Raw genomic sequence first — 24,883 nt, 5'->3', positions numbered from 1 at the left:
GAGCTGTAGTCAACAAACAGCATTCTCACATATGTGTTCCTTTTTTCCAGGTGGGAGAGAGCAGTGTGTAGTGTAGATGCAATGGCATCATCAGTGGAGCGGTTGTTGCGGTAGGCAAACTGCAATGGGTCCAAAGAGGGGGGCAGAACAGAGCAGATGTAATCTCTGATTAACCTCTCGAAGCATTTGCTGATGATGGGGGTCAGAGCAACAGGACTCCAGTCATTTAAGCAAGTGATTGTGGCTTGCTTCGGTACAGGCACAATGGTTGATGTTTTGAAGCATGTGGGGACTACAGACAGGGAGAGGGACAGATTGAAAATATCCGTAAAAACACCAGCCAGTTGATTCGAGCAGGCTCTGATGACGCGGCCCGGAATGCCGTCTGGACCCGCGGCTTTACGGATGTTCACCCGTCAGAAGGATCGGGTTACATCCACAACAGAGACGGAGAGTGAATCAACCTCTGTAGCATCAGCCACGAGTGCTCTCTTCGCAAGGGCGGTGGTGTTGTCCTCGAAACGAGCATAAAATGTATTAAGTTCGTCCAGGAGAGATGCAGCGGTGTTCACAGCGGAGTCTTTATTCCGTTTGTAGACCGTGATGGTATTAATTCCCTGCCACATACTTCTAGAGTCAGTGGTGTTGAACTGACCTTCAAGTTTGTGCCTGTACTGGCGTTTGGCTGTATTAGTGTAATAGTGTTATGGAGGGCATAACTGGAGGAGAGTAACTGATCTAAAACCCGGTCCCCTCGTGTGTTGAACTTTATGTGTTGGTGGTATTTTGGAGCGATTTTTTTGAAGTTGGCTTTGTTAAAGTCCCCGGTAACAATGAACGCAGCCTCAGGGTGCGCGGTTTCCTGCTCACTTATACTCCCATACAGTTCCCTGAGTGCCCGGTCTGTGTCGGCTTGTGGGGGATGTACACAGCTGTGATGATGACCGCTGTGAATTCCCTCGGTAGCCAGAATGGTCGACACAGAAGCATGAGATATTCCAGATCAGGAGAGCAGAAAGAGTTGATGAAATGTACGTTCCTCTGATCACACCATGATTTGTTGATCATAAAACATACACCACCACCTCTGCTTTTACCGGAGAGGTCTTTCGCTCTGTACGCTCGGTGCACGGAGAAGCCCGTGATTTCGATGGCCGAGTCTGAAATCTCCGCAGCCAGCCAGGTTTCTGTAAGGCAGATCTCAGCAATCTTTCGTCTCTCGTTGGAAAGAGATCCGCGCTCTCAGCTCGCAGAGCTTGTTGTCCAGAGACTGAACATTTGCCAGTAGTATACTGGGTAGCGGGAGTCGATTTGCACGACGTCTTACTCTGATGAGAACGCCGGCTCATTTTCCTCTTTTCCTTCTGCGTTTCCGTGGCCAGGCAGCCCAGACAAAGGGCTCCGCCGGCGTGTTTGTAAACAGCGGGTCGGCATTAAGGAATTTGAAGTCCGGTTTTCGATGTGAAATTGTAGAACCAATGTCCAAAAGCGTTTGGCTCTCGTAAACAATAAGGCAGACAACATCCAAGACAAAAAAACAAAGAACTGTAAACAAAACAAACAATAAACCGCAGTGTTGTAACGGAGCTCGCAACACAGCAGCCATACTCGGCGCCATCTTGAGACAATCTACAGGGATCTACAGGGATTTGGTTTAACTTAGTCCAGAGTATATCTGGGATGATTGTGTTGAAAGCAGAGCTGAAGTCCACAAAAAGGATCCTTGCATATATCCCCGGTCTGTCCAGATGTTGCACGACGTGATGCAATCCCATGTTGACTGCATCATCCTGTTTGCTCGATAAGCAAATTGAAGCAAATTGATAAGCAATCGATAAGCAAATAGAAGAGGGTCCAGAAAGGGTCCAGTGATGTCCTTCAGGTGGGCTAACACCAGTCTCTCAAATGACTTCATGTCCACAGATGTCAGGGCGACAGGTCTGTAGTCATTAAGTCCTGTGATTTTAGGTTTCTTAGGGACAGGGATAATAACGGAGCATTTGAAGCAGCATGGGACTTCACACTGCTCCAGTGATCTATTGAAGATCTGAGTGAAGATGGGGGCCAGTTGGTTAGCACATGAACGAAGGCACGCTGGTGAGATGCCATCTGGGCCTGGAGCCTTGAGTGCAGGTTGTGTAGCAGGAGGGGGGAGGAGGGGGGTTGCAGGAGGTGTTAATGGTTGTGTGAAATGAAGGTCCGAGTGCATGTGGGGTGTGAAATTGGGCCTTTCAAATCTGCAATAGAACACATTCAGGTCGTCAGCCAGTCGTTGGTCCGCCACAGGGTTGGGGGTAGGAGTCCTGTAATTAATAAGTTGTTTCAGGCCACTCCACACTGATGCAGCGTCGTTAGCTGAAAACTTGTTTTTCAGCTTCTCAGAGTAGCTTCTTTTAGCCACTCTGATTTCCTATTCAGTGTGTTCCTGGCCTGATTATACAAGACTCTATCCCCACCCCTGTAAGCCTCCTCTTTGGCATGACGAAGCTGTCTGAGTTTTCCTGTGAACCATGGTTTATCATTGCTGAATGATAAAAATGTCCTAGTAGGGATGCACATATCCTCACAGAAACTGATGTATGATGTAACAGTATCTTGTAGTTCCAGCTCTGCTTCATTAGTCCATCTCCTTGCAGTCCTTACAACTGGCTTTGTTGATTTTAATTTCTGCCTGTAGATCGGGAGAAGATGAACCAGACAGTGATCAGAGAGTCCCAAAGATGCACGTGGGACAGAGCGATATGCATCCTTTAATGTTGTATAGCAGTGATCCAATATATTCCTGTCTCTGGTTGGGCATGTAATGTGCTGTCTGTATTTGGGCAGTTCACGTGTGAGATTAGTTTTGTTAAAGTCCCCAAGAATAATAATAACTGAGTCCGGGTGTTGTTGTTCTGTGTCTGAGATTTGATCAGCCAGCTGTTGTAGCGCTATGTTCCCAGACGCGTTTGGAGGAATGTAAAACACTCACCAGAATAAACGAGGAAAACTCCCGTGGCGAGTAGAAAGGCTTACAGTTAATAAAGAGCGCTTCCAGATTAGGACAGCACATCCTCTTTAATGTTGTTACATCTGTACACCAACTTTCGTTGATGTAAAAGCATGTTCCACCGCCTCTCATTTTCCCCATTAACTCCGCGATGCGATCCGCTCTGAACAGTTGGAAGCCCGGCAGATGTAATGCGCTATCCGGAATGGCTTCACTCAGCCAGGTTTCAGTGAAGCACAAGGCAGCAGAGTTTGAAAAGTCCTTATTAGTACGTGTGAGGAGATGTAGTTCGTCAGTTTTGTTGGGAAGAGAGCGGAGATTCCCGAGATGAATGCTCGGCAGTGCTGTTCGAACGCTGGGCTGTCGGAGTTTAACCAGCGCGCCAGCTCGTCTCCCTCGCCTAAATCTATTCTATAATAAATCTTATGGATTGATGAAAAAAATGTTTAGTCCCTACTAGGGCTGCCCCCGACCAAAGATTTTCCTAGTCGACTAGTATTCATTAATTTAAGCCATTAGTTGACTAGTCGTTGTTTATGATATTGATTTAATAGCTTATATGTTGGGGGGCATCAGAAAATGTTTGAGTTCCAGGGCTGAGAAAGAATGTTATAAGTAACATTGCTAACACTGTTCTGCATTACAGAGAAATACTAAACTGTAATAGTGAGCCTTTAAAGTATACATTTTATAAGCACACACAAAGTGAGCCGCAGTGACACCGGCAAAAGCTGTAATGACCTGAATGCGTCGGAAAATCCAGCATAGAGAGAAATACACCTTCGGGTTGAGCAACAATCTCGGGGATCGACGATGGTCAGAGTGATCGCCAATAGCTGCTGCCTTTGACGATGTCAAGATGATATCTGGCTCGTTTTCCCATTAAACGATTAAATTATTATTAGACCATTATTATTATTATTATTATTATTATTATTATTATTACCGGTAGAAAATGCACTGATGAAGTAGGTTCTTTGCCAGAGAGATGTTGTCAACTGTTGTGAAGCCATCTTACAAACACATTTTAAATGCACTTCTTTTTTCCAGTTTCATTTGAACATTTAGTTAAAATAAATAAAAAATAATGTTCAAAGTTTGAAATCAAGGTGTCTTGCTTTATTGTGTAGGCATAACCCTAACTCTGCTTAACGAAAATGATCCCATAGTACCACCTAGCATCCAACCAGAGGTAATACTGGTGTTTGTTGTTTTCAGAGATTTTTTTTTCTCAAACAACCGACCAATAAAAACTTGGTTGATCAAGACACTTCTCATCAACTAATGGTTAGTCGACTATCAGGGGGCAGCCTAGTCACTACCAGATGGGCTCAAAAGTCTCCAAATATCTGTAAGACCAAGATTTTTTACACATCCTGTGAAGCATCAATGTTGCTCTAGGGGGCTTACACACTTTTGCTTTACTATGATCAAGGACTGAGTCCATCAATAGATTAAAGTCTCCTCCAAATATTATATCATGAGTGGTGCCAGTGACATGCAGCATCCCTTCAAGAGCTATAAAAAAGCCCTGATCATCCATGTTAGGTGCATAAATATTAGCCAAAATCAACCTTTGAATTTCTAATAAAACAATAATGACTCTTCCTAACTTATCTTTAATCTGTTTGAGACATTTTAATTGTAGATGCTTATTTATCAATGTAATGAATCTCTCCTGCTCTTACTTGAGCCAGCACTAAAGAAAACATGTCCACCTCATATCTCCCCAAATTTTTCAGTTAACCGGCGTCCATCCCTCTAAACTCAAACAGTCCATGTACGCCTATGAGAGCCCCCCTGACAACTTTGCTGTCAGATTGCTCAAGTTCAGTACTTCTATACAAATTTTGTGAGACAGAATTACGCAACAGAAAATAATCTATAAAACAAACTCCAGCCAATAGGAGGAATAAACAAACAGAACATGTAGATTCATCCACATAACTGTCCCAAAGGTGTGTTCCTCCACAAAACAAGCTCCAGTCACTCGGGCAGTCAAACTAATGTTCTGTGGGCTGGCTGTTACATGAGTGCAGCAGATGAGCAAATCAGTCCAATATTTTGCAAGAAATATTCCACAAAACAAACTCCATCCAATAGGAGGTATAAGCACAAGATTTGTGCAGATTCATCCACAAACTGTCCCGAAGCAGTGTTATTCCACAAAACAAACTCCAGCCGCTAGCCAGAACCAACTCAAAAAGGAAAAAGGAAAAAAAGAATCAAGTGAATGTTCAGTGAGTCAGGCTCACTCAGCTGCATCTAGAGTATCACACAATGACTTACTCATTCCATTGACTTTATGAAGGACATTGCTTGCTGTGAGCATGTAAATATATTGCGGCCATCCTTAGTATCTGTTTTCAATTTGGCCGGGAACATCAGTGCAGAAGCGGCCTTCCATTGATGTAAGAGTTTCTTGCATTCCTTGAAGCGATCACGTTTCTCTCTTGACGAATTCACAAAGTCTGGGAACAATAAAACGCTGTGGTGGATTTCCAACTTATAGCCTGTTATATTGAGTAGACGTGGGAAGAGCTCATATAGGAATTTCACCATATCTCAGCCTTCTTCGTCCTCAGGAATCCTTGGACATTCTCAAGGTCTTCCAGCTTTTCCCAGAGATGCTCCAAGGTGTCTACCTAGGCCGCTAGATGGTTAGCAGCTAATTCCCTCTCAATGAATCGATCAGTTTCTCAAAATCTGTCACTCTTGTAACCAACTCAGTGAATTTCGTCTCCATAGCAGAGATCGATCGAAGATCCTCCAAGTCAGCAACAAACTTTGTGAGCATATCCGTCAAGTTCAACAGTTGACGCTTAATCTCTTTTACTTCACTGGCCAAATTGAGTCCTGGGCTTGCGGCCTGTTGATCATGGGCTTCAGCTTGAGAAATGTAAATGTTTTAATATCTCCAGAACCCCATAGGAAGGGTAGAGTCCCATGGGGTATCCTCCTTGTGGTCATGATTAGAGGTTCTCGCTCTCAATGGGGCATGTGGTAAATTGTGCGTGGATCATGGAGAATAGCATGAGCCTCCCGTGATGTGAGTCTCCGTCATGTGTCATGCACAGCAAGCCACATGATAAGATGCGTGGATTGACTGTCTCAGAGGCGGAGGCAACTGAGACTTGTCCACTGCCACCCGGATTGAGGTGAGTAAACACGCCACCATGAGGATCTACTAAGTAGTGTGAATTGGGCATTCCAGATTGGGAAAAAAGGGGATAAAAAGATTTTAAAAAAAGTGATCTACTTGAAAGGGAACATCTTGGTTACGACTGTAACCTTGATTCCCTGAAACGAGGGAACGGACTCTGTGCATGCTTGCTGCCTTACGGATTTCTCATTTTTAAGGGACCTAGAGATGCCCTCTCTTCCCTTCAGTCAGAAAATCACTATGAAAAGGTGCTGTGCACTGGTTTATATGCCCTCAATGACACACATCAGGGCTGGAACATCAAGTGCCATCTGCTAAAAAATGTGCATGATTGTAAAGGACTTCAGAGATTGTCACTGCTGACGTCTCATTCCCTCCTTTCAGGGAACCAAGGTTACAGATGTAACCAAGACATTTATTGTAATAGATTAGTAAATGTATCTTGGCATGAGGGAATGGGGTTGACTGTACAGTACATGGACATTTCTTTATTTGCCTCACAGAGACACAAAAGTTGTTGATGGCATCTGATAAGGGTGGCACAAAGACCTTTGCTGGATCCTAATACTTTCCCTCTTTATGATCCGGCAGTTGTAGGGCCTTCGCGCCACCTGACCCTGCTTCATAATCAATGCATTAAATATCTAGATCTTTATCACTCTTCCACATTCACGAAAACATTTATTTGTGTTTACAGATCAAAAGAAAATAGTTTGGTTAGCATGCTAACTCTAGGGTATTATATTTTTAATGGATAATTGGTCATTGTGCCATTTAGCATGCTGATTGATTAGCAAGCTAGCCAATGCTTTTGTGAACTGATTCTAAACTTGGCATGTCTCTTTGCTATTGCTGAGTTGTGCCTAAAGCTACCTGTCAGTAGAGCTCATTTCTGGTAGAGATATCCAGAAATGATCCAATCATGGCCCGAATCGTTACCAAGAATATTCGAAGAATTAACCAATCAGACGCTTGTCACTACCTGGTTGCTGGAATTGACCAATCACTTGGATTCTTCGAAGAATTGACCAATGAGGCGCACGTATTATCTAAATAATACCTAATCATGTAAATAGTATATTATTTTGGCTTAATATTAACAAATTGCATTGTTGTAAATATATAACCTGTAAAAGTATTGTTATTGACTCTCATGGCAAAAGCTATAAAAAAAATAAACAGGTTTGTAAGCATTTGTGCTCACGTTATTATTATTTTTATATTTGCACTTATTTACAATATACTTATTTGCAAAGCAAGCATTTTAATGTTGGTGATTACTCATTTGCACAGTTTTATATTTGTATAAACATTTATTTAATGCATTTGATTTTCTAAGTATTACCTAATTATGTAGTGTGTATATTGTTTACAAACTGCACTGCTGTAATTATATAGAGTGTATCCTATAATATGTGGGGGGTTTTTTCATTACAGATTTGATTTCAAACAGGTTTGTAAGTATTTGTCCTCATCTTATTATTATTGAGATATATTTGCACTTACTGTATATTTTTACTATAAAGCAAGCATTTTAACGGTGGTGACAAAAAAACAACTTGTAAAATAAAAACAATAATCACATGTTTGCTCTTAGACAAGACATTTTAAAACATAAAATCAAATATTTATAGTACAGATTAAAAATAGCATTTTCCAGTATTATTAATATACCAAAAGTATTGTTATACCATTGATATCATACATCAATTAAATAGTACTGATAAAAAAATAAAATTTTCCAATATTAATGACACATCAGAAGAATTGTTACACCATTTATACCATTATATGTATCATTATTTGTAACAATCGTTTTAATAGTGACACTAACAATAAGAACTGTACAAATATTTCTTAAGTGTGTATCGTCAGGCATGAAACGTCACAAGATTAAAATCACATAACGATTTTTCTTATATCATCTTATAAACTTGTCATTAGTGTGGAGCATGGGATAAGGTTTGGGACTACAACATCAAAGTTTGAGTGTTCAAACCCTGCCTCAGCTAGCCTTACAGTTATGCCTTTGTTAAACTGGTCTTCTTTGCATTGTGCTTAGTGAATGCCAGCACGGCTTGACCCCAGTCGTTGCTGCTTGCAGGTAGATTTTGTCTTTTTTACTGTTACAAGATCAGCTTTTTGGATTTTATTTTCAACCCCACAGGAAAGAAGGAGGAGGTTTGGGTGATTGATGACCTCATCATAGATGGCAACACTGTCAACAATGTACCAATTATATTAGATAACTTTGAAGGAGGACCTCAGGAGGGAAACTGGTTGTTTTATCCTGGAGGAAACACTGGATTCTACTGCCCATACCAGAGAGGGGGACTGTGAGTATCTCCTTGTCATTAGAACTGATGTAACATTGTATTTTAGCAATATCAGCCCTGCATCTGTAGGTAGTGATGAAGCTTTTGAAACAATAGGGCTATCAATGCTATCATTGTCGTTTTTGTGTTTTACTAAGTCTTAACTTATAAGACTAAGTTAATAGACTAATTTATTATCCAAACTATTATTCGAAAATAAATGTGCTCGTGGTCTGGGCAGTAAAATAACAAAAGTGAGGGTATTTGTGTTACTATATTGGATAAAACTTAGATTAGTGCAACATTCCAACAAATTCAGTCAAATTAAGCTTCAGATTACACGAATCATATATTTATCACAAAATCAATCAAGCTCCGATACGTGCTTTACTGTTAAATGTTTTTTTGTTTTTTTAAACAAGCTTTGAAGCTTCCTTATCAAACAACACTTTACTATCTGTAGGATGCCAACAACGGAATTCTAAAGTTGTTACAGCACAATAGTTTGGCTTCATGAGCTCAGTGTTTAGTGGGTGTGTTGGCTTCAAATTACTGTCACTGTGTTTGCAGGGAAGATGACTCCGCTATGGTATTTATGTCCAGTGAATCGGGTGAACACTCTATAACCACAAGAGATATTGATGTCAACGAGAACACGGTCATCCAGTTCGAGGTAAAGCTTTGCAAGATGGAGATTTTTGTGTAACATTCTATTTTCATAGTTAAAGGTAACCCATAATTCCTTTGCCTTTCATTGTTTGTGATATTGGCTTACAGTCTTGAGTAAGAATGTTACTACTTAGTATTAACTGTTCCTGTCTGTTGTAGATTAATGTGGGCTGCACCACTGAAAGCTCCTCCTTAAACCCTGTGCGACTGGAGTTTTCACGAGACTTTGGAGCCACATGGCATCTGTTAGTTCCCCTATGTGCCGGGGGTCCTAGGCTCAGTTCTCTTTGTTCTACTGAACTCCACCCTGCCAGTGTGTATTACTCCGGCACTACTCAGGGCTGGAGACGAGAAGTTATTCACTTTGTCAAGCTGCGATTGTGTGGGTTAGTGAAAAACACTTTTATTTTAACTTTTTTGCAGTTTGAAGCTGTTTTACAGTGTGTCCATTTACTTTGTAGCTCTGTGAGGTTCCGCTGGTACCAAGGATTTTATTCAGGTGGCGTGGCTCCGCCCACCTGGGCCCTGGACAGTGTTTACATCGGCCCTCAGTGTCAGAACATGTGTAATGGCCATGGGGCATGTGTTCAGGGCACTCACTGTAACTGTGATCCAGGTTACTCTGGTCCTGACTGCACCATCCGGGATATGCCCAATCCAGATTTCATGAAGGAGGATTTTGAAGGTACTGAAACAAACAGACAATATGAGGATGTGCTTATATGACTGAGGGTGGGTGAAAAACAACCCCAGACAAGGGCGTAGATTTGGCTTGAATTGGCACTGGCGGGTAGCAGGTAGCGTGAAGCATTTATCTGTTTCCATTGATCATGGTATAAATATGGGGGGGGGTTGTACTTTCTTGTTTTGATTATTGGAGGGGGGGGGCTAACTCCCCCCATCCCCCCTGGAATATACACCCCTGACCCCAGAAATTATGCTGTGATTTGCATATTGTTGACATTAATTTGAAATAATACAGTCATTTTCAACATTTTGTCTATTCACTAGCATACCCCTCTTTTAGCAGTTTACACATAGAGGGTCCGAAACACTCATGACAAAGGTCATCTTCATTTTCCCCTCAGAGCTAGAAACACGGTCAAAATGGTCGAGCTGCGGTGTACTATTTGAACACCGCCCAGGCTGCCAAAGGAGGCATTTAGAGGAGTATTTAAAAAAAGAGACGCTTGCTCTTCTGTCAACAGACTAAATGTTAAACATCAACTAATGTGAAATCAAAATTGAGTGGTTAAAACTTCTTTTACTGTTCTCATGTAAATTCTATTCATAGAAAAATGCATGAATTCAATGATAACACATTTTAATGTCATATTAATTGATGTTATACATGAAGGCTTTTTCGTATACAATTTAAATGCTTCTCTGGGAAAATGGACCAAAAACATTGATGACATCATCTTGCTTGCAGGAGTGTATACAGATTTTTGTCAATTTGACACACCCACCCTCTATGACACTGACTTCCTGTTTCAATCAGAAATATGTCAACATGGGAAGGAAAACTGCTTGTCAAGACATTTCATTGGATGTTAATGTACAATTCATAATCACTCTAAATCATTTGAGGAAAACTAACCCTCTCACCGTATGTTCAGAAAAGCAAGAGACGATTAAATCGCAGGTGACATAATTGGTGTACAAATGATTCTATTCATTTCCAATATTATCTAAATTTGAAGTATGCAACAACACACTGTGCAAAGTTACACAGTTATTAGAAAAAGTAATGGTTCATAGAAAGTAGCACTTATTTTAAGATAAGTCTCAGTGGCACCATCTTCTGGTTGTTAATGGAAATTCTCAAAAGTATACAATATTACTAATTAATCATTTATTTTGTGACTGAATTTAGTTCTCCTAGAGTAAGCAAATTTAAGTGTCTTGATCAAGGAAACAATGGTGAAAGTTCATGAATCAACTTTTTCAGGGTTTGAACCTACAACCTTTCAGCTACCAGCCCAGATCTTTAACCATTAGGTTACACAAGGGTCACAAAACTACCCACTGTATACCCCAGATAAGGCGCTTAATTGTACACTGTTTTTAAATAAGCTGTTTGACTGTTTTTGGGGAATTTTGTTTTGTGACCCTTGTTGAAACAGTGTGCATCCCAAATTCACACACTTCTGCACTATGCTAAGTCATTTTGTAGACTAAGTTGTGTGAGTAGTATGTTTATGTAGCACGTCTGGATCGGACACCCTTACACACAAAGACCACACAACCACTTGATGAGATCTAGTGCTCCTGTTTAATCTGTAACAATGAAAGATCATAAGTGGATCAACAAGGCATCAGCTTTTCTCTCTCTTCCAAATACACACGAAGCATAAGATGCTAATTAGTTAGCGCTATGATGAATTTCATAAAAATCTAATTACAATTGAACACACATCACCACTAACACGATCAAATGCTGCCATCACTTAAATCACACTTATTGAGCAATCAGTATATATTTAGACAATAAACATCATCTTACCGGAGATCATGGAGAAAAGCAACAGTGCACACATGTGCGATCAGCCTCGCACATGGGTAGACTGAGGCTATCGCATGTTGCACAAGGAAAACCCAGCAGGTGTTCCTCCGATTACGCTCCCTCCCCAAACAAACACCCGAAGAAAAGTTTTGCAACAATAACATTGTTTTCTTTTAACTTATGAACAATAACGGGAACAAAATTTCATGAAATTCAATAAATTCTTCTAATAACAAGACATAACTGAGAATGAACATAAATTCAGACAATATATTTGAAAATAATACAAAAGAAAAAAAACCCCCACAAAAGTCAAAACAATTAATGAATAAATTACTCCAGTTACATTTACACCTAAAATGTTGTTCTTGGCTTGCTCTATGCAGCTGAAGGGGTGGAGTTACCTGGCCACGATGTTGGCCTGACAAAACAATTGTAATTAATGGTGAATGTGACAACAAATAAAACCTTACAAATATGACTTGAATGCTTTCCCATCATATCACGCTCTATGAATATGTTCATTATTTGAATTGTTAAACTAAACAGCTATGTACTTTTCTTCACATTTCAATGATATTAATAATTTTGCCTATACATGTGTTATGCATTCGGTATACAAGGAGTTCATACTATGACACTTAAAAACATAAAACAAATAGATTTTTTTATTATGTTTGTGTCAGAATGGACTGTGCTTAAGTTTTAGGCAGTTTTAAAAATATATTTTCAAAAAATTATATTTTCAAATATAAAGTCTATATTTTTTATTTATCAATTAACATCATAAAAAGTACAGTAAAAATGAATTACATAAATATTTGGTGTGAACACCCCTATGCCTTTAACAGCAGCAATTCTACTGGGTAACATTGCACAGGTTTCTTTTGTTTTTTTGGCTGGTTAGTTAAGTTCTTCCAAGCATCTTGGAAAACTTGCCACAGTTCTTAGTCTTTTCATGTAAGTCCAAACAGACTTAATGATGAGATCATTTGTTGCAGGAATCCTTTCTCTACTTTTCTATTTTCTATTGTACTCACAAAAGGAATATTTGGAAATATAACATTTCCTATTGACACATTAAAGCTGAAGATCTAAAATAACTGTCTTAAGATGAATGTTTTTGTGAAACGTCTAATATGCCTAAGGCTTTTGCACAGTAATGTAGCTAATCATGTGCAGTATCTGAATGAGACATTTCATTTATAAACGATGTCTGTGTCATACAGGTGGCGTTTTGGAATCAGAGTATTTCAAATTGTTGAGTGGAGGAAAACCTTCCAGAAAGTGTGGCATTACAACCAGCGGCAACCATCTGTTCTTCAGTGAGGACGGACTGCGAATGCTGGAGACCTTGGATTTGGACCTGTCTAATGCTAGGTATTCAATTCATGTCTTTTTTATTTGTATAGCGCTTTGTAAAACCTTGGGAGAAACCAGACTTAGTTAGGGGAGCCAGGTCTAATCTGGTTATACAGCATGAACATAATGCCAAATATGAATTAGCTGTGTAATACAAGTGATGTGTTCGTTGAAGGGATATAACTTTTTGGTAGACTATGTCTAAAACTTAATCATGAATTATGAACAGTAATCCATTTTAAGAGACTGAAGTGATGCAAACAGTGGTTAGTGAAGTATATGACATAACCCTCAACATAGACAGTATTGTTGAGTAGACAGCAGACACATTTCTACTCAGTTTGTAATGCCTCTTTTGATATTCTTATAATAAGCACATAAAAGTGTATCTCTGTCAACCAACAGGTTTATTCAGTTCTTCCTGCGGCTGGGCTGCGGTAAAAGCTCTCCTGACCCTCGCTCACAGCCTGTGCTCCTGCAGTTCTCTGTAGATGGTGGGCTAAACTGGGCTCTTCTTCAGGAATTCTTGTACAGCAACAGCAGTAACCAGGCTCACCTGGTGGCCTTGGAGATCCCTCTCAGAGCGCGTACTGCAGCGACACTTGTGCGCTGGTGGCAACCGTCTGAGAACGGCCACTTCCACAGTCCCTGGGTTATTGATAAAGTAAAGAGCTGCTACACCAAGACACACTGATATTACTGTAATACACAGATTTGTACAGTATATTAAATGGTCTAAATTACAGACAATTACTGTGCACATTGTGCTTTGCAAAGGTCATCAGCAGTGCATCCAGTGCAACAGTGATATTTCTTTAGTTTCTACAAAATGAAACTCAAAATTAATTATTTAGATTTTGACATTGGTTTCTGTTGTGAATATTGGCAATTCATTTGTTATATAATTTATCTTGAAGTATCTCCTTATGAGTATGTCTGCTTCATATCAGAGCATTTCAACAAGTACATGGGCACAGAATCCGACTAGTAAGAATCCCTAGCTTTCTATGCCGTATCTGCTGGGCTTGATGCTTCTTCTTACTGATAACTGATCCAGCTGTTCCTAATGGAACAGCCAAACAGTTTGTTTCTACCTCTTCTCTGTGTTACTACTTCGAAAATGCTCTTTCGTCTTTATTTTTACTACTTTACATAACTTTTATTCAAATATCAGTCAGATAGTTAGACACAAAGTTATCATAGAAAACTAACTTCAGAGGAGGATTTGAAATTTCAGAGCACATTTTTTTCTGAAAAAGTTTTGCATTCTCTTTAAATTATTATGTTTTCACTTGCAATACCTTTTTTTCTGTCACTTACAAAATGTATGATCTTACTACAGTAACCATTATTTAACGATTATATTAATGGTAAATCCATATGAATAATACAGGAAAACCAAAACTATAGTACAACAATTCAAAATCATTATGCCAAAAAACCATGCAAGTGGTCACGTGATCTGAAGCCTATATACATCACAGCAATTTGTTGGCTGATTGTGCATAAGCACAGTGTCATCACTCAAATTCTCTGCAAGAGACACAAGTCTGCTACACAGCTGTGACATTCCCTTGCAAAACGCACACCTCATAAGCACTCAAAATTGCATCAACAAGCCATTTCCATTTCTGCTCTGCTAAACCTCCTGTAGATCTGCTTGACAGTCTGAGGATGTAATGTCCATTCTCCAAGTCTGAGACCCTATCTGGACAAGAGATCCACCCTTAAATTCAGGTTAGCCGGAACTTGTTCGGCTCAGATAAACAGGACATTGTCCTGTGCCCATAGAAGAGTGTGATGTGCCAACCTCAGCATACACACCAACGTCCTGACGGTTGATGTAAGACACCACCATCTCCAGATCTCCATAAGGAAAAATCTCATTGCTAACAGCACCGTAAATATCTTCAGACAATATATGTGCCATTCTAGCTGCTGGCCTGTCCACACTTTGTAAGCTGGACAACCTATCTTACACAGCGCTCCAACCCACAGAGGAAGTGTCAGTGGTCAGCACTTTTCTGGAACAAACCGGTTCCAACCGGTTCCGAAAGCAGGCCCGTTTCTGTTGAAATGAGCTTGGCAACATCCACACGTCACTTTGAAGGGACAACACATGTGCATCAGCAGGTGAAGTCCCTTTATGGATTTCATAATTTCATAAAACACTGGAAAGGCTTCACATGCTACATGCCAAGAGGAATGAAAGTGGATGCCGATCATAAGCCCCAACAGCCTTTGAAACGTTCTCACAGGGAGATCTCTCTAAACATCGCCAGACACCGGCGTAATGACTGAATGCAAGCTGGAGAAAGGTGAGTCCTACTCCACATCTAGAAACAGAGTCTGTTGCCTTGGCAACATATATGAGTCTACGTTTATGAGTCTAAATGGCTGAGAATGACATCTCTGTATTGAGTTGGCAAACTCTCTGAGAGGGCTAAAACCAACCAATAGTTGAGATAGTTCAAAATGCGGATGCCTTGGAACCTCAAACGGGCCAGAGCTGCATCCATGCATTTCGTGAATGTGTGTGCTGCCAAAGCAAGTCCGAGTGGCAGGATGCGGAACTGGTACTCTTTGCTCCCAAAAGCGAACCTGAGAAAACACCTGTGCTTCGGAGCAATCTGAATTTGAAAAAAAAGAATCCTTCAGTCTATTTTAACAAATCAGTCCCCCAGCTTAACTTGTTACATTATCTCTTTTTGCATCAGCATTCAAAATCAACATTTGATTACCGTAATTTCCGGACTATTGAGTGCACCTGAATAAGCCGCACCCACTGAATTTTAAAAAAAATATTATTTTGAACATAAATAAGCCGCACCTGTCTATAAGCCGCAGGTGCCTACCGGTACATTGAAACAAATTAACTTTACACAGGCTTTAATGAAACACGGCTTGTAACAAAAATAAATAGGCTTTAACGAAACACGGTGTGGCAGCGGGGGCGTGGTCAAGCGGCCGTCTGGGAGAGAAAAGCGGTAAGGGCGCTTACATCAAGTGCTGAAAACTGTCACACTGGTGCCAGTGTAACAGTTTTCCCAAGAAGGACACGTGAAGCAGGGCTCTTGACGTTCCAGGTAAGGCTTTTAATGGCCACAGCAATGTTTACAATCAATTTTATAAAGTTTCTCAATTCTTGGTCTTCCATGCACCAACACTAGACTGACGCGTGTCTGTCTGTCACTCTCTCACACTCTCTCTGCTGCCTTTTTATGCCGCTCTCCCCACGCTTACTGAAATTAGACACAGGTGTTAGACATTAGCTCAGGTGTAAGCGCCCTTACCGCTTTTCTTTCCCGGACGGGCGCTAGACCACGCCCCCGCTGCCACACACGGCTTGTAACAAAAAAAAATAAAATTTGCAGTAAACAGTAGCCTAGCAAGAAAGTCATTGGTCACTATCTTCCTCCTCTTGTGCACATGAAACCACTGAAGTCATCTCCTTCGGTGTCGGAGTTGAATAGCCTCAGCTTTAGTCATGAGTCAATTCATCACGCTGCTGTTTCCAACGTCTCCCATGCAGCAGCTCTATTTCCTTTTCCAACAGCCAGATCAATCGCCTTCAACTTGAAAGCTGCATCATATGCATTTCTCCGTGTCTTGAGGGTGACAAAATGACTACCGTAATCAGAATGATGGGAAGTTTGAGCGCGCTCGATTTAATCTAAACAGTAAACAAAACAGTTGTTTGACCTTAACCCGTTCGGCAATTTCATTGGTCTAATGAAAGCTTCATGCCGCCAAAAACTGAGCACGTCACAGAATGTTTTTTTTTTTTTTAAATAAAATTTGAAAGCGGGAAAAATCCATATATTAGCCGCGTCGTTGTTTAAGCCGCGAGGTTCAAAGCGTGGGAAAAAAGTTGCGGCTTATAGTCCGGAAATTACGGTAGAGTGATATTCAAACATCTCAAATCCAGAATGGGACACAAGCTGCTGTCCTTTTTCAGAACTAGCAAATAACAGTTGGAAAAACCACTCTCCCTCTGAGAAGGGAGGATCTCTTCTATTGCCACTTTCTGCAAGAGATAATTAATTTCCTGCATTAAGTATGGGGCTACCTGAACAGAAACTACTGTAGGAATTACACTATTCACCATCGGAAGTTGTTAGGGCAGACTGAGCTAAGCTGGGGAACACTGAGAACAGATTGGCCACTAAACTGGTCCCGGCATGTACAATCGGGTAAAAGCATGTTGTGCTTGTGACAAAGTGCTTTTGCACAATGGATAAAGTTATGCATGCCCCAAGATGCTCGGTCAAGGGGGCAGAGGGGAGATTTTATGTTGAGAATGCTCAACACTTGGTCTTTCCAAGCATTTGAGGTGTTATGAACAGCAAACTTGACTCAATAATGTCCGATGGGCAGACAAAGGAGTGACTGCAGCATTTTACCAGGCTGATTTCATCCCCTAAATGGGGACTCGCCCTCCAATTCACAATGATCATGCTTGACGGGTTTCGGCTGGCCAGAAGACTATGGTCATCTGAATGCCACCAATCCTATCACCAAATGCTCACGTGAGATGCCAACGTGCAGGGGGAAAGCTTTGTGAACCTCAATTCATAGAAGGCACTTAGCCCTTGTTCATCACCCTTACAAGCAAAGCGTGTTCCCCAGAGAGAAATCCATGCCGCCATCGAAAAATGGGCAGAGATAGAAGTCAACATCTCTTCTCCCGGAAGAACGCCTGCATATTCCGTGAACCAGGCAAAAAGTGTTGAAACACCTTTCCATCTCCTGATAGAGCCCTGAATGAATAGTTGGTTCTCCATCACTCAGTTAGGAAATTAGCTCTAATTCCGGTCTCTTTACTCCCTTCACTGGGATTCGCTGGCTCATGCGGGAGCTCATTCGCCACTAGACCTTTGAAAAGAAGAGGAAGAAAGAGAGGCCAAGGCCACACCTCCAAACTGCCTCATCCATGTGTGTCATCTCAGAATGACACAGAGAAAGACAATGGTGAAAAGGGGCCCATCTACCGTCCAATGACGAATCCTCTTATCCAGATTTTCCTAATGGCACTCCATTTTCTCAAGCTCAGAGCCGAAATCCGCAATGGCTCCAAGCTCCAGCTTTCTCATGGTGAGAAAATGGCGAGCCTTCGATGAAGCGTTGTTGTGTCTGTCAGTCCATTGCCATACTGGATGCCGCATAGGAAATTTGCTATGTAGGTTATGCAGTTTCTAATAATGTCCTTACGTGATGCCTCTCGAAAGAGATAATTTAATCCTCGCTTCGGAGCAGAGTATGTGAGTGGAGCGGAGAAGGACCAGTGTGAGGAGTGGAGCGGCATGATTTTGCCTGGAGCGAGGAGCGGGTTTTTAAAAAATCATTGTTTTCTCTTGCTCAAAGAGCACTCCACTAATGCTCCATCACAGACAAAACACCTGTTAACGGACCTTAATGCAATAATTCACCATGTGTTAAGCAGTGTTAAACACTATTGACTTGAAGGAACGACGGAATTTGTAATATAACCAGAAAGAATGTGATAAAAAAAATTATAATTTAAAATCTAGCAGCACTTGGTAATGTTCGACCTCCAGCGCAAAGGTTACTTTTGCTTTCTGTTTTCACGCTCCCTATTATTGAGTTAATCTTGTGGTAAAGCTTGACTTAACTGCATGCTCGTGTCTCGTCTCTTTATTCTTACATCAACTGGCATGTAGTGAAAATTAATGACGGGATGGCGAAGGAGAACAGGAGTAGGGAGGTGATTGCCAAAATCAATTGTTTATTGTGAAATCCTAAAAAATATGTCCAGAAAACACGATAATCCATTCTTATGTGGACAGAAGATCTAAACGTCATAAATACATACTTCTATATCTCTCCCCTATTCAATATTTTGAATAATCATATCATAATTTTAATCTAATGCATCACAATCTTAACTGTAGGCTATTATGTCCCGCATTAATAGAACTGAATTTTTAATGATGCAAAACAACAACTGAACTAATCAACATGTTAATATTGCATAGTTTAAATTTAATCGATTGCCATCTAAATGTGTTTTAGTCCGTAGAATAATTTATGCATTATACATTTGTAGATGAAGAAGCTCAGCTAATGCCAATAGAGGAACATTTAACATCTTAAATTCAAACGCTAGTAATTCTAAAAGTGAATGTCTAGGTTACGTATGTAACCTCCATTCCCTGATGGAGGGAACGAGACGTTGTGTCGAAGAAGCGACATTAGAGGTCTCTATTGAGTGACGAATATGCTTCTGATCTATGAAAAAAGGCCAATGAGAAGTTGGCAGACAGTATATGCATACCTCGCCCCTGGACATACGGGTATAAAGGCGAGGAAATACGTCGAGTTCATTCAGGATTTTTCTGAGGAGCCGGAAATGGTCCGGCCACTACAGTGGCTCGGCTCAGCGACATGGCCGGGAGGACACAAAGTCTCGTTCCCTCCATCATGGAACGGAGGTTACATATGTAACCTAGACATTCCCCGTCTGTCGCTCACTTTGACGTTGTGTCGAAAAAGCGACACTAGGGGTCCAATTTAAATCACGCCATGCAGTGAGCCGTGTACGTGTACTGCTGACACAGGAGCAGGCAGGTATTTGACGTGCACAGGCGACCAGCTGTGTCAGGCTGCACGTACCCTTCCCCAATGCCCCAAAACCGTCGTCGGAGTCCTTCTGGTTACCCTAAACAGGGGAACAAGGCAAAACTTGCCAACCTGGGAACGGGCCGAGCCTGGCTGGGCCTCTTTTCTCTCTATGATTCTCCTCATAGAGCAATAAACAGCCAGGGCCCTTACACGCATCTAGGGAAGGGGGTTTTACCCAGTTTCCTATTCTTTCACAGGGAAAAGACCCTGCGGAGACCACACCTGTCCTGAAGCACACCTGTCCTGAAGGGGAGGTAAGAGTGGTGAATACATCACATGGGTTTTTTAGGCGGCATTTGAAAATGGCGCGGTGGTAGATCAAGCCTCACTAGGAGGGGGGAGTTGCTACAACACGGCAACCGGAGGGCAGCTGGGATTGCCTATGGGAGACGCAGGTCCAGTCGTAAGGGGACCGTACCGTGGATAATACACACAGTCCACGTAGGAATCCTGCCCTGTGGAGCACCTATTCCAGTACAGGGACCCACAAGGGCTAGGGAGGAATCATCCAGGGATCCGAGGAGTGGATCAAAAAGCGCACAATTTTACCTCAACCAGGGAAAGGGCGCTAGGCGCAAGCGATCCACCCAGTCAGTCCGTCAGCATGTTACCGAGTTCTACCGGCTCGGACCTGAGAAAACACGGGACGAAACTGGCTCAACCAGGAGATTGTAGAATCTCGCAAATGTATAAGGTGTTGCCCAGCCCGCTGCTCTACATATGTCTGCTAGGGAGGTGCCCCTGGCCAGTGCCCAAGAGGACGCAACACGCCTTGTTGAGTGGGCTCGTACCCGCAAAGGGGGGGGGCACGGCCTGGGTGTGATAGGCCAATGAAATGGTGTCCACAACCTATTGGGAAAGCCTCTGTTTGGAGACAGCGTTCCCTTTCCGCTGTCCGCCAAAGCAGACAAAGAGCTGCTCAGAACATCTAAAGCTCTGCGTGTGGTCCAAATAGGTACGCAAAGCACGTACCGGACACTGCAACGAAGGGGTTGGGTCTGCCTCCTCCCAAGGCAGCGCTTGCAGGTTCACTACCTGATCTCTAAAGGGCATGGTACCTTGGGCACGTAGCCCAGTCGTGGTCTTAGGATCACGTGAGTGTCTGCCGGACCGAACTCCAGGCAAGTGTGCTAACAGAGAACGCTTGCAGGTCCCCGACCCTCTTGATGGAGGCGAGCATGATCAGCAGGGCAGTCTTAAGAGAGAGGGCCCTGAGTCCAACTTATTCTAGCAGCTCGAAGGGGGGTCTCTGGAGGCCCGCGAGGACCACCGAGGGATCCCAGGAGAGGAACAGGCTTGGCCGAGAGGGATTTAACCTCCGGGCACCTCTTAGGAACCTGATGATTAAGTCGTGCTTACCCAAAGACTTGCCGTCTACTGCGTCGTGGTGGGCCGTGATGGCAGCGACATACACATTTAGGGTGGAAGGGGACAGCCTCCCCTCCAGCCTCTGTTGCAGAAATAAGGGCACTGACCTAACTGCGCACCTCTGCGGGTCTTCGGCCTGAGAAGAACACCAATTTGTGAACAAGCACCACTTCAGGGCGTAAAGATGCCTGGTAGAAGGGGCTCTGGCTTGGTTGATCGTGTCTACAATGGTAGGTGGTAGACCAGCTAGATCTTCCACGTCCCGTCCAGGGGCCAGACGTAGGTCTGGGTGCGGATGCCAGAACGAGGCTGTGAGCGGCGCCCAGTCCCCAGGAACCAGTCATCCAACCACGATGGCTGTGGGGAGGATGGAGGGTTCCAATCCGGGTGGCCCGGGAAAGCATGTCGGTCATCTGCGCATTAGCCTCAGCCTGGGTGTGCTGGTCCGAAGGCGGCAGCCCAGGGGAGTCGTCAGCATCAGATGCCATGCTCTCCCATGCAGCGGCGAGCTCATCCACCTTGAACTCCAGAGGATAGGCAGGCTGGCTGTGAGGCGAGCCGCTGTTACCTCGAGCACGGACGGGAGTCAACGAGCGTGCTGGGGGGGCCAGCCCAGATTGCCTCCTTTCTTTTGAAAGCAAGTCACGACCGCAACGTTGCCATGGTCATGCTCTCACAGTGAGAGCATGAACCTTCCACAAATGCAGCCTCTGTGTGATCGCTGCCTATATATTGATCAACTTATAATATGGCATGATATGTAGTTGTTTTCCTTTCAAAACTCAAATGACTTTGGATCTGTATATGAGAAGTGTATTGTCTAAATGTGATCTGTGTGTGTGTGTGTGTGTGTGTGTGTAGTTGGTTATGGGTGGCAGTGCTAGTGGTTGGGGGCCATTAGAAGATGACTTCTCATCCACAAATGACCGTTCATGGCTGCTACACCCCGGTGGCACACGAATGCCAGTGTGCGGCTCTGATGGTGAAGCTTTTGCCTTCATTGAGAAGTCCAGCACCCGCTACGGAATTACCACAGACATCAGTCTGGGACCAGACTCCTTCATCCAGTTTGATTTCTCTGCATCCTGCTCCGTCACCTCCTCCTGCTATAGTAAGTCCTGCCATCATGCATGTCTATCTCTTTCATGTCACTGCATTGCTGGTCACCAGTAGACATTGTGTTTTTTTTATACTTGTTTCGAGGCTTCCTAACTAGTGTGCGTGTGTGTGTGTGTGCGCATGCAGCGGTGGAGCTCGAGTACTCTTTGGATCTGGGTTTAACCTGGCTTCCACTGGTGAGAGATTGTTTACCCACAAGTCCAGACTGCTCTTCATTCACACTACAGAGGCTGCTGGTGTCAGATACTTACAACAAGTGGGGAAGAGTCACTTTACCCATACCACACTACGCCAGGTAAATGCACACAAACACACACAAAATGAACAAATAATAAAATAATGACATTTAAATGTATTGAACTGTATTTAATTTTTTAGATCCACTGCTACACGGTTCCGTTGGTTCCAGCCAGCCCCGTTTGATAAGCAGCAGACATGGGCTCTGGATAACCTCTACATTGGTGATGGCTGTCCTGACATGTGCTCCGGACGTGGCCGCTGCAGACAGAGCTCCTGTGTGTAAGTCAATGTTATGTTCAGAAGATAAAGCCTGTCAAAGTAGAACATCTTCTCTGTTTCTCATAGCTCTTCTCACACAGATGTGACCCTGAGTGGGGTGGGGAGTTCTGCGATGAACCGCTGGTCTCTCTGCCTGTGCAGCTGAAGGACAGTTTCAGTCGAGCTCCAGCACTCAATCACTGGCACCTGCTCACTGGCGGCAAAATCAGCACTGTGTGTGGCGCCGTGGCCTCAGGATCCGCCCTGCACTTCAGCGGGGTAAAATATCCATCACCCTCTCTCTCTCTCTCTCTTATCCTAGTGCTTCTAAAATCATTAATCCAAACTTGAAAATTCTGTCATCATTTATTCACCCTCATGTCAATTCAAGCCTAAAAGGAATTACAAACTAAGAGTTAAAGGGACAGTTCACCCAAACATGAAAATTCTCTCTTCATTTACTCACCTCCATGCCATCCCAGATGTGTATGACTTTCTCTTTTCAGCAGAACACAAATTAAGATTTTTAGAAGTATTTCTCAGCTCCATACAGTGCAAGTAAATGGGTGAAGCCAAAATTCTGAAGCTCCAAAAATCACACAAGTCAGCATAAAAGTAATCCACAAGACTCCAGTGGTTAAATCAATGTCTCTAGAAGCTATTTGATAGGTGTGGGTGATATACAGATCGATATTAAGTCACATTTTGCTCTAAATTCTCCTCCCTGCTCAGTCAGCCTCTACTGTAACTTTCACATTCTTCTTCTTGTGTTTTTGGCGATTCACATTCTTTATCCATATCTACCCCTACTGCGAAGACTAACATTGACTTAAATATTGATCTGTTTCTCACCCACACCTTTCATATTGCTTCAGAAAATATGGATTTAACCACTGGAGTCTTATGGATTACTTTTAAACTGCCTTTATGTGATTTTTGGACCTTCAAATTGTTGGCACTCATTCACTTGCATTGTATGGACCTACAGAGCTGAAATATTCTTGTAAAAACCTTCATTTTTGTTCTTCAGAAGACAGAAAGTCACGCATATCTGGGATGACATGAGGGTGAGTAAATGATGAGAGAATTTTCATTTTTGGGTGAACTATCCCTTTAATATGATGAAGCACTGTTGGCAAAAACCTCCTTTCTGAAGATTCAGTTGCAGTACTCTTGAGGATTGCGGCATATTTTCCCTTATGATTTTTTTAATTAGCTCCATCTATTTTTTATTCTCTCTTTATGAGAATTTGGTCCCTGCTGTCTGTTACTGTAGGGTTGCAGGTCTCAGTGGACTATGTGCTTCACAATGATGCACAAACGCTCAATTTTACTTTCATCCAAGCATGAAATCACCCTTACAATTTAATGTCTCACATGCCTCTGAGCAAACTACAGCTGACACACTATATATGAGTTTTTCAACAAAAGTTTCCATCTTAACTCCTTTCCATTCAAAATCATTGGTTGCAGTGAAATGATGAAAAGTTTTGTGCTGGTTTAGCTGGTGGACCGAAATATCAATGTTGTTCACAAGTAAAATGTAGCTGATGAAGCTGGTCAACAAGTATGTTTTTTTTAGTCATGCTGGTTAACCAAGGAAGTCTTCCTTTTTAGCTAGTCAAAATGCCTTGTTGAGACATCAGCATCCTGTGTTGTGGACCAGCATTCATAACGCAACATATGCTTCTGACCAGTTATGCTGTTTTCAGCATGGCATCTGTCCGCCCATCTCTTCCCAACTTATTTTAAACAAATGTTACAGTGTACATGGCAGTACTGTTTCAGTGATCTTTGTTCTAGCATTGATAAAGTTCATCAACTGAAAAAAAAATTGTGTTTTGTGCAGAGCTGCTCTCGTCAGCTGGTGACGGTGGATTTGAATCTGACCAGTGCTGAATTCATCCAGTTCTACTTTATGTACGGCTGCATGATCTCGCCCAGCAATCGCAATCAGGGTGTGCTGCTGGAGTTCAGTGTAAATGCCGGTATCAGCTGGAACCTCCTGACAGAGATATTCTATGACCAATACAGCAAACCAGAGTATGTCTTTCCAAATGTTATAGTCTTCCTGTCTGTTTGTGCTCCTCTAGGTTTCATTTCTAAAGGTCAGCTAGTTATATCTCATCTTTGCTTTGAAAAATCCAATATCTTGCGGATCATTGTTTGCATATGTCCATGGAAATTTGCCATTGATTAATACTCAAAAATAGGGCTATAAAATGAAACCCTGATGGAAATATGCTTTCCAT

The 24,883-nt window shown here is 42.4% G+C and overlaps 1 protein-coding gene across 1 annotated transcript in view; it reads left to right on the top strand.

Annotated features, from left to right (window-relative positions):
- Positions 1-24,883, top strand: part of reln (reelin) — a 244,660-nt gene that overhangs the window by 200,565 nt on the left and 19,212 nt on the right. Inside the window, exons 39-49 of the mRNA XM_052097389.1 lie at positions 8,320-8,488; positions 9,038-9,140; positions 9,296-9,522; positions 9,598-9,821; positions 12,872-13,022; positions 13,410-13,668; positions 21,876-22,125; positions 22,260-22,428; positions 22,512-22,652; positions 22,733-22,910; positions 24,481-24,674. Coding sequence (XP_051953349.1) covers positions 8,320-8,488; positions 9,038-9,140; positions 9,296-9,522; positions 9,598-9,821; positions 12,872-13,022; positions 13,410-13,668; positions 21,876-22,125; positions 22,260-22,428; positions 22,512-22,652; positions 22,733-22,910; positions 24,481-24,674 — 2,065 coding nt within the window. The remainder of the gene's footprint in view (positions 1-8,319; positions 8,489-9,037; positions 9,141-9,295; positions 9,523-9,597; positions 9,822-12,871; positions 13,023-13,409; positions 13,669-21,875; positions 22,126-22,259; positions 22,429-22,511; positions 22,653-22,732; positions 22,911-24,480; positions 24,675-24,883) is intronic.

This window comes from Xyrauchen texanus, chromosome 29, assembly GCF_025860055.1.
Source record: "Xyrauchen texanus isolate HMW12.3.18 chromosome 29, RBS_HiC_50CHRs, whole genome shotgun sequence".
Classification (NCBI taxonomy): domain Eukaryota; kingdom Metazoa; phylum Chordata; class Actinopteri; order Cypriniformes; family Catostomidae; genus Xyrauchen; species Xyrauchen texanus.
This window is presented reverse-complemented; position numbering and strand designations above follow the sequence as displayed.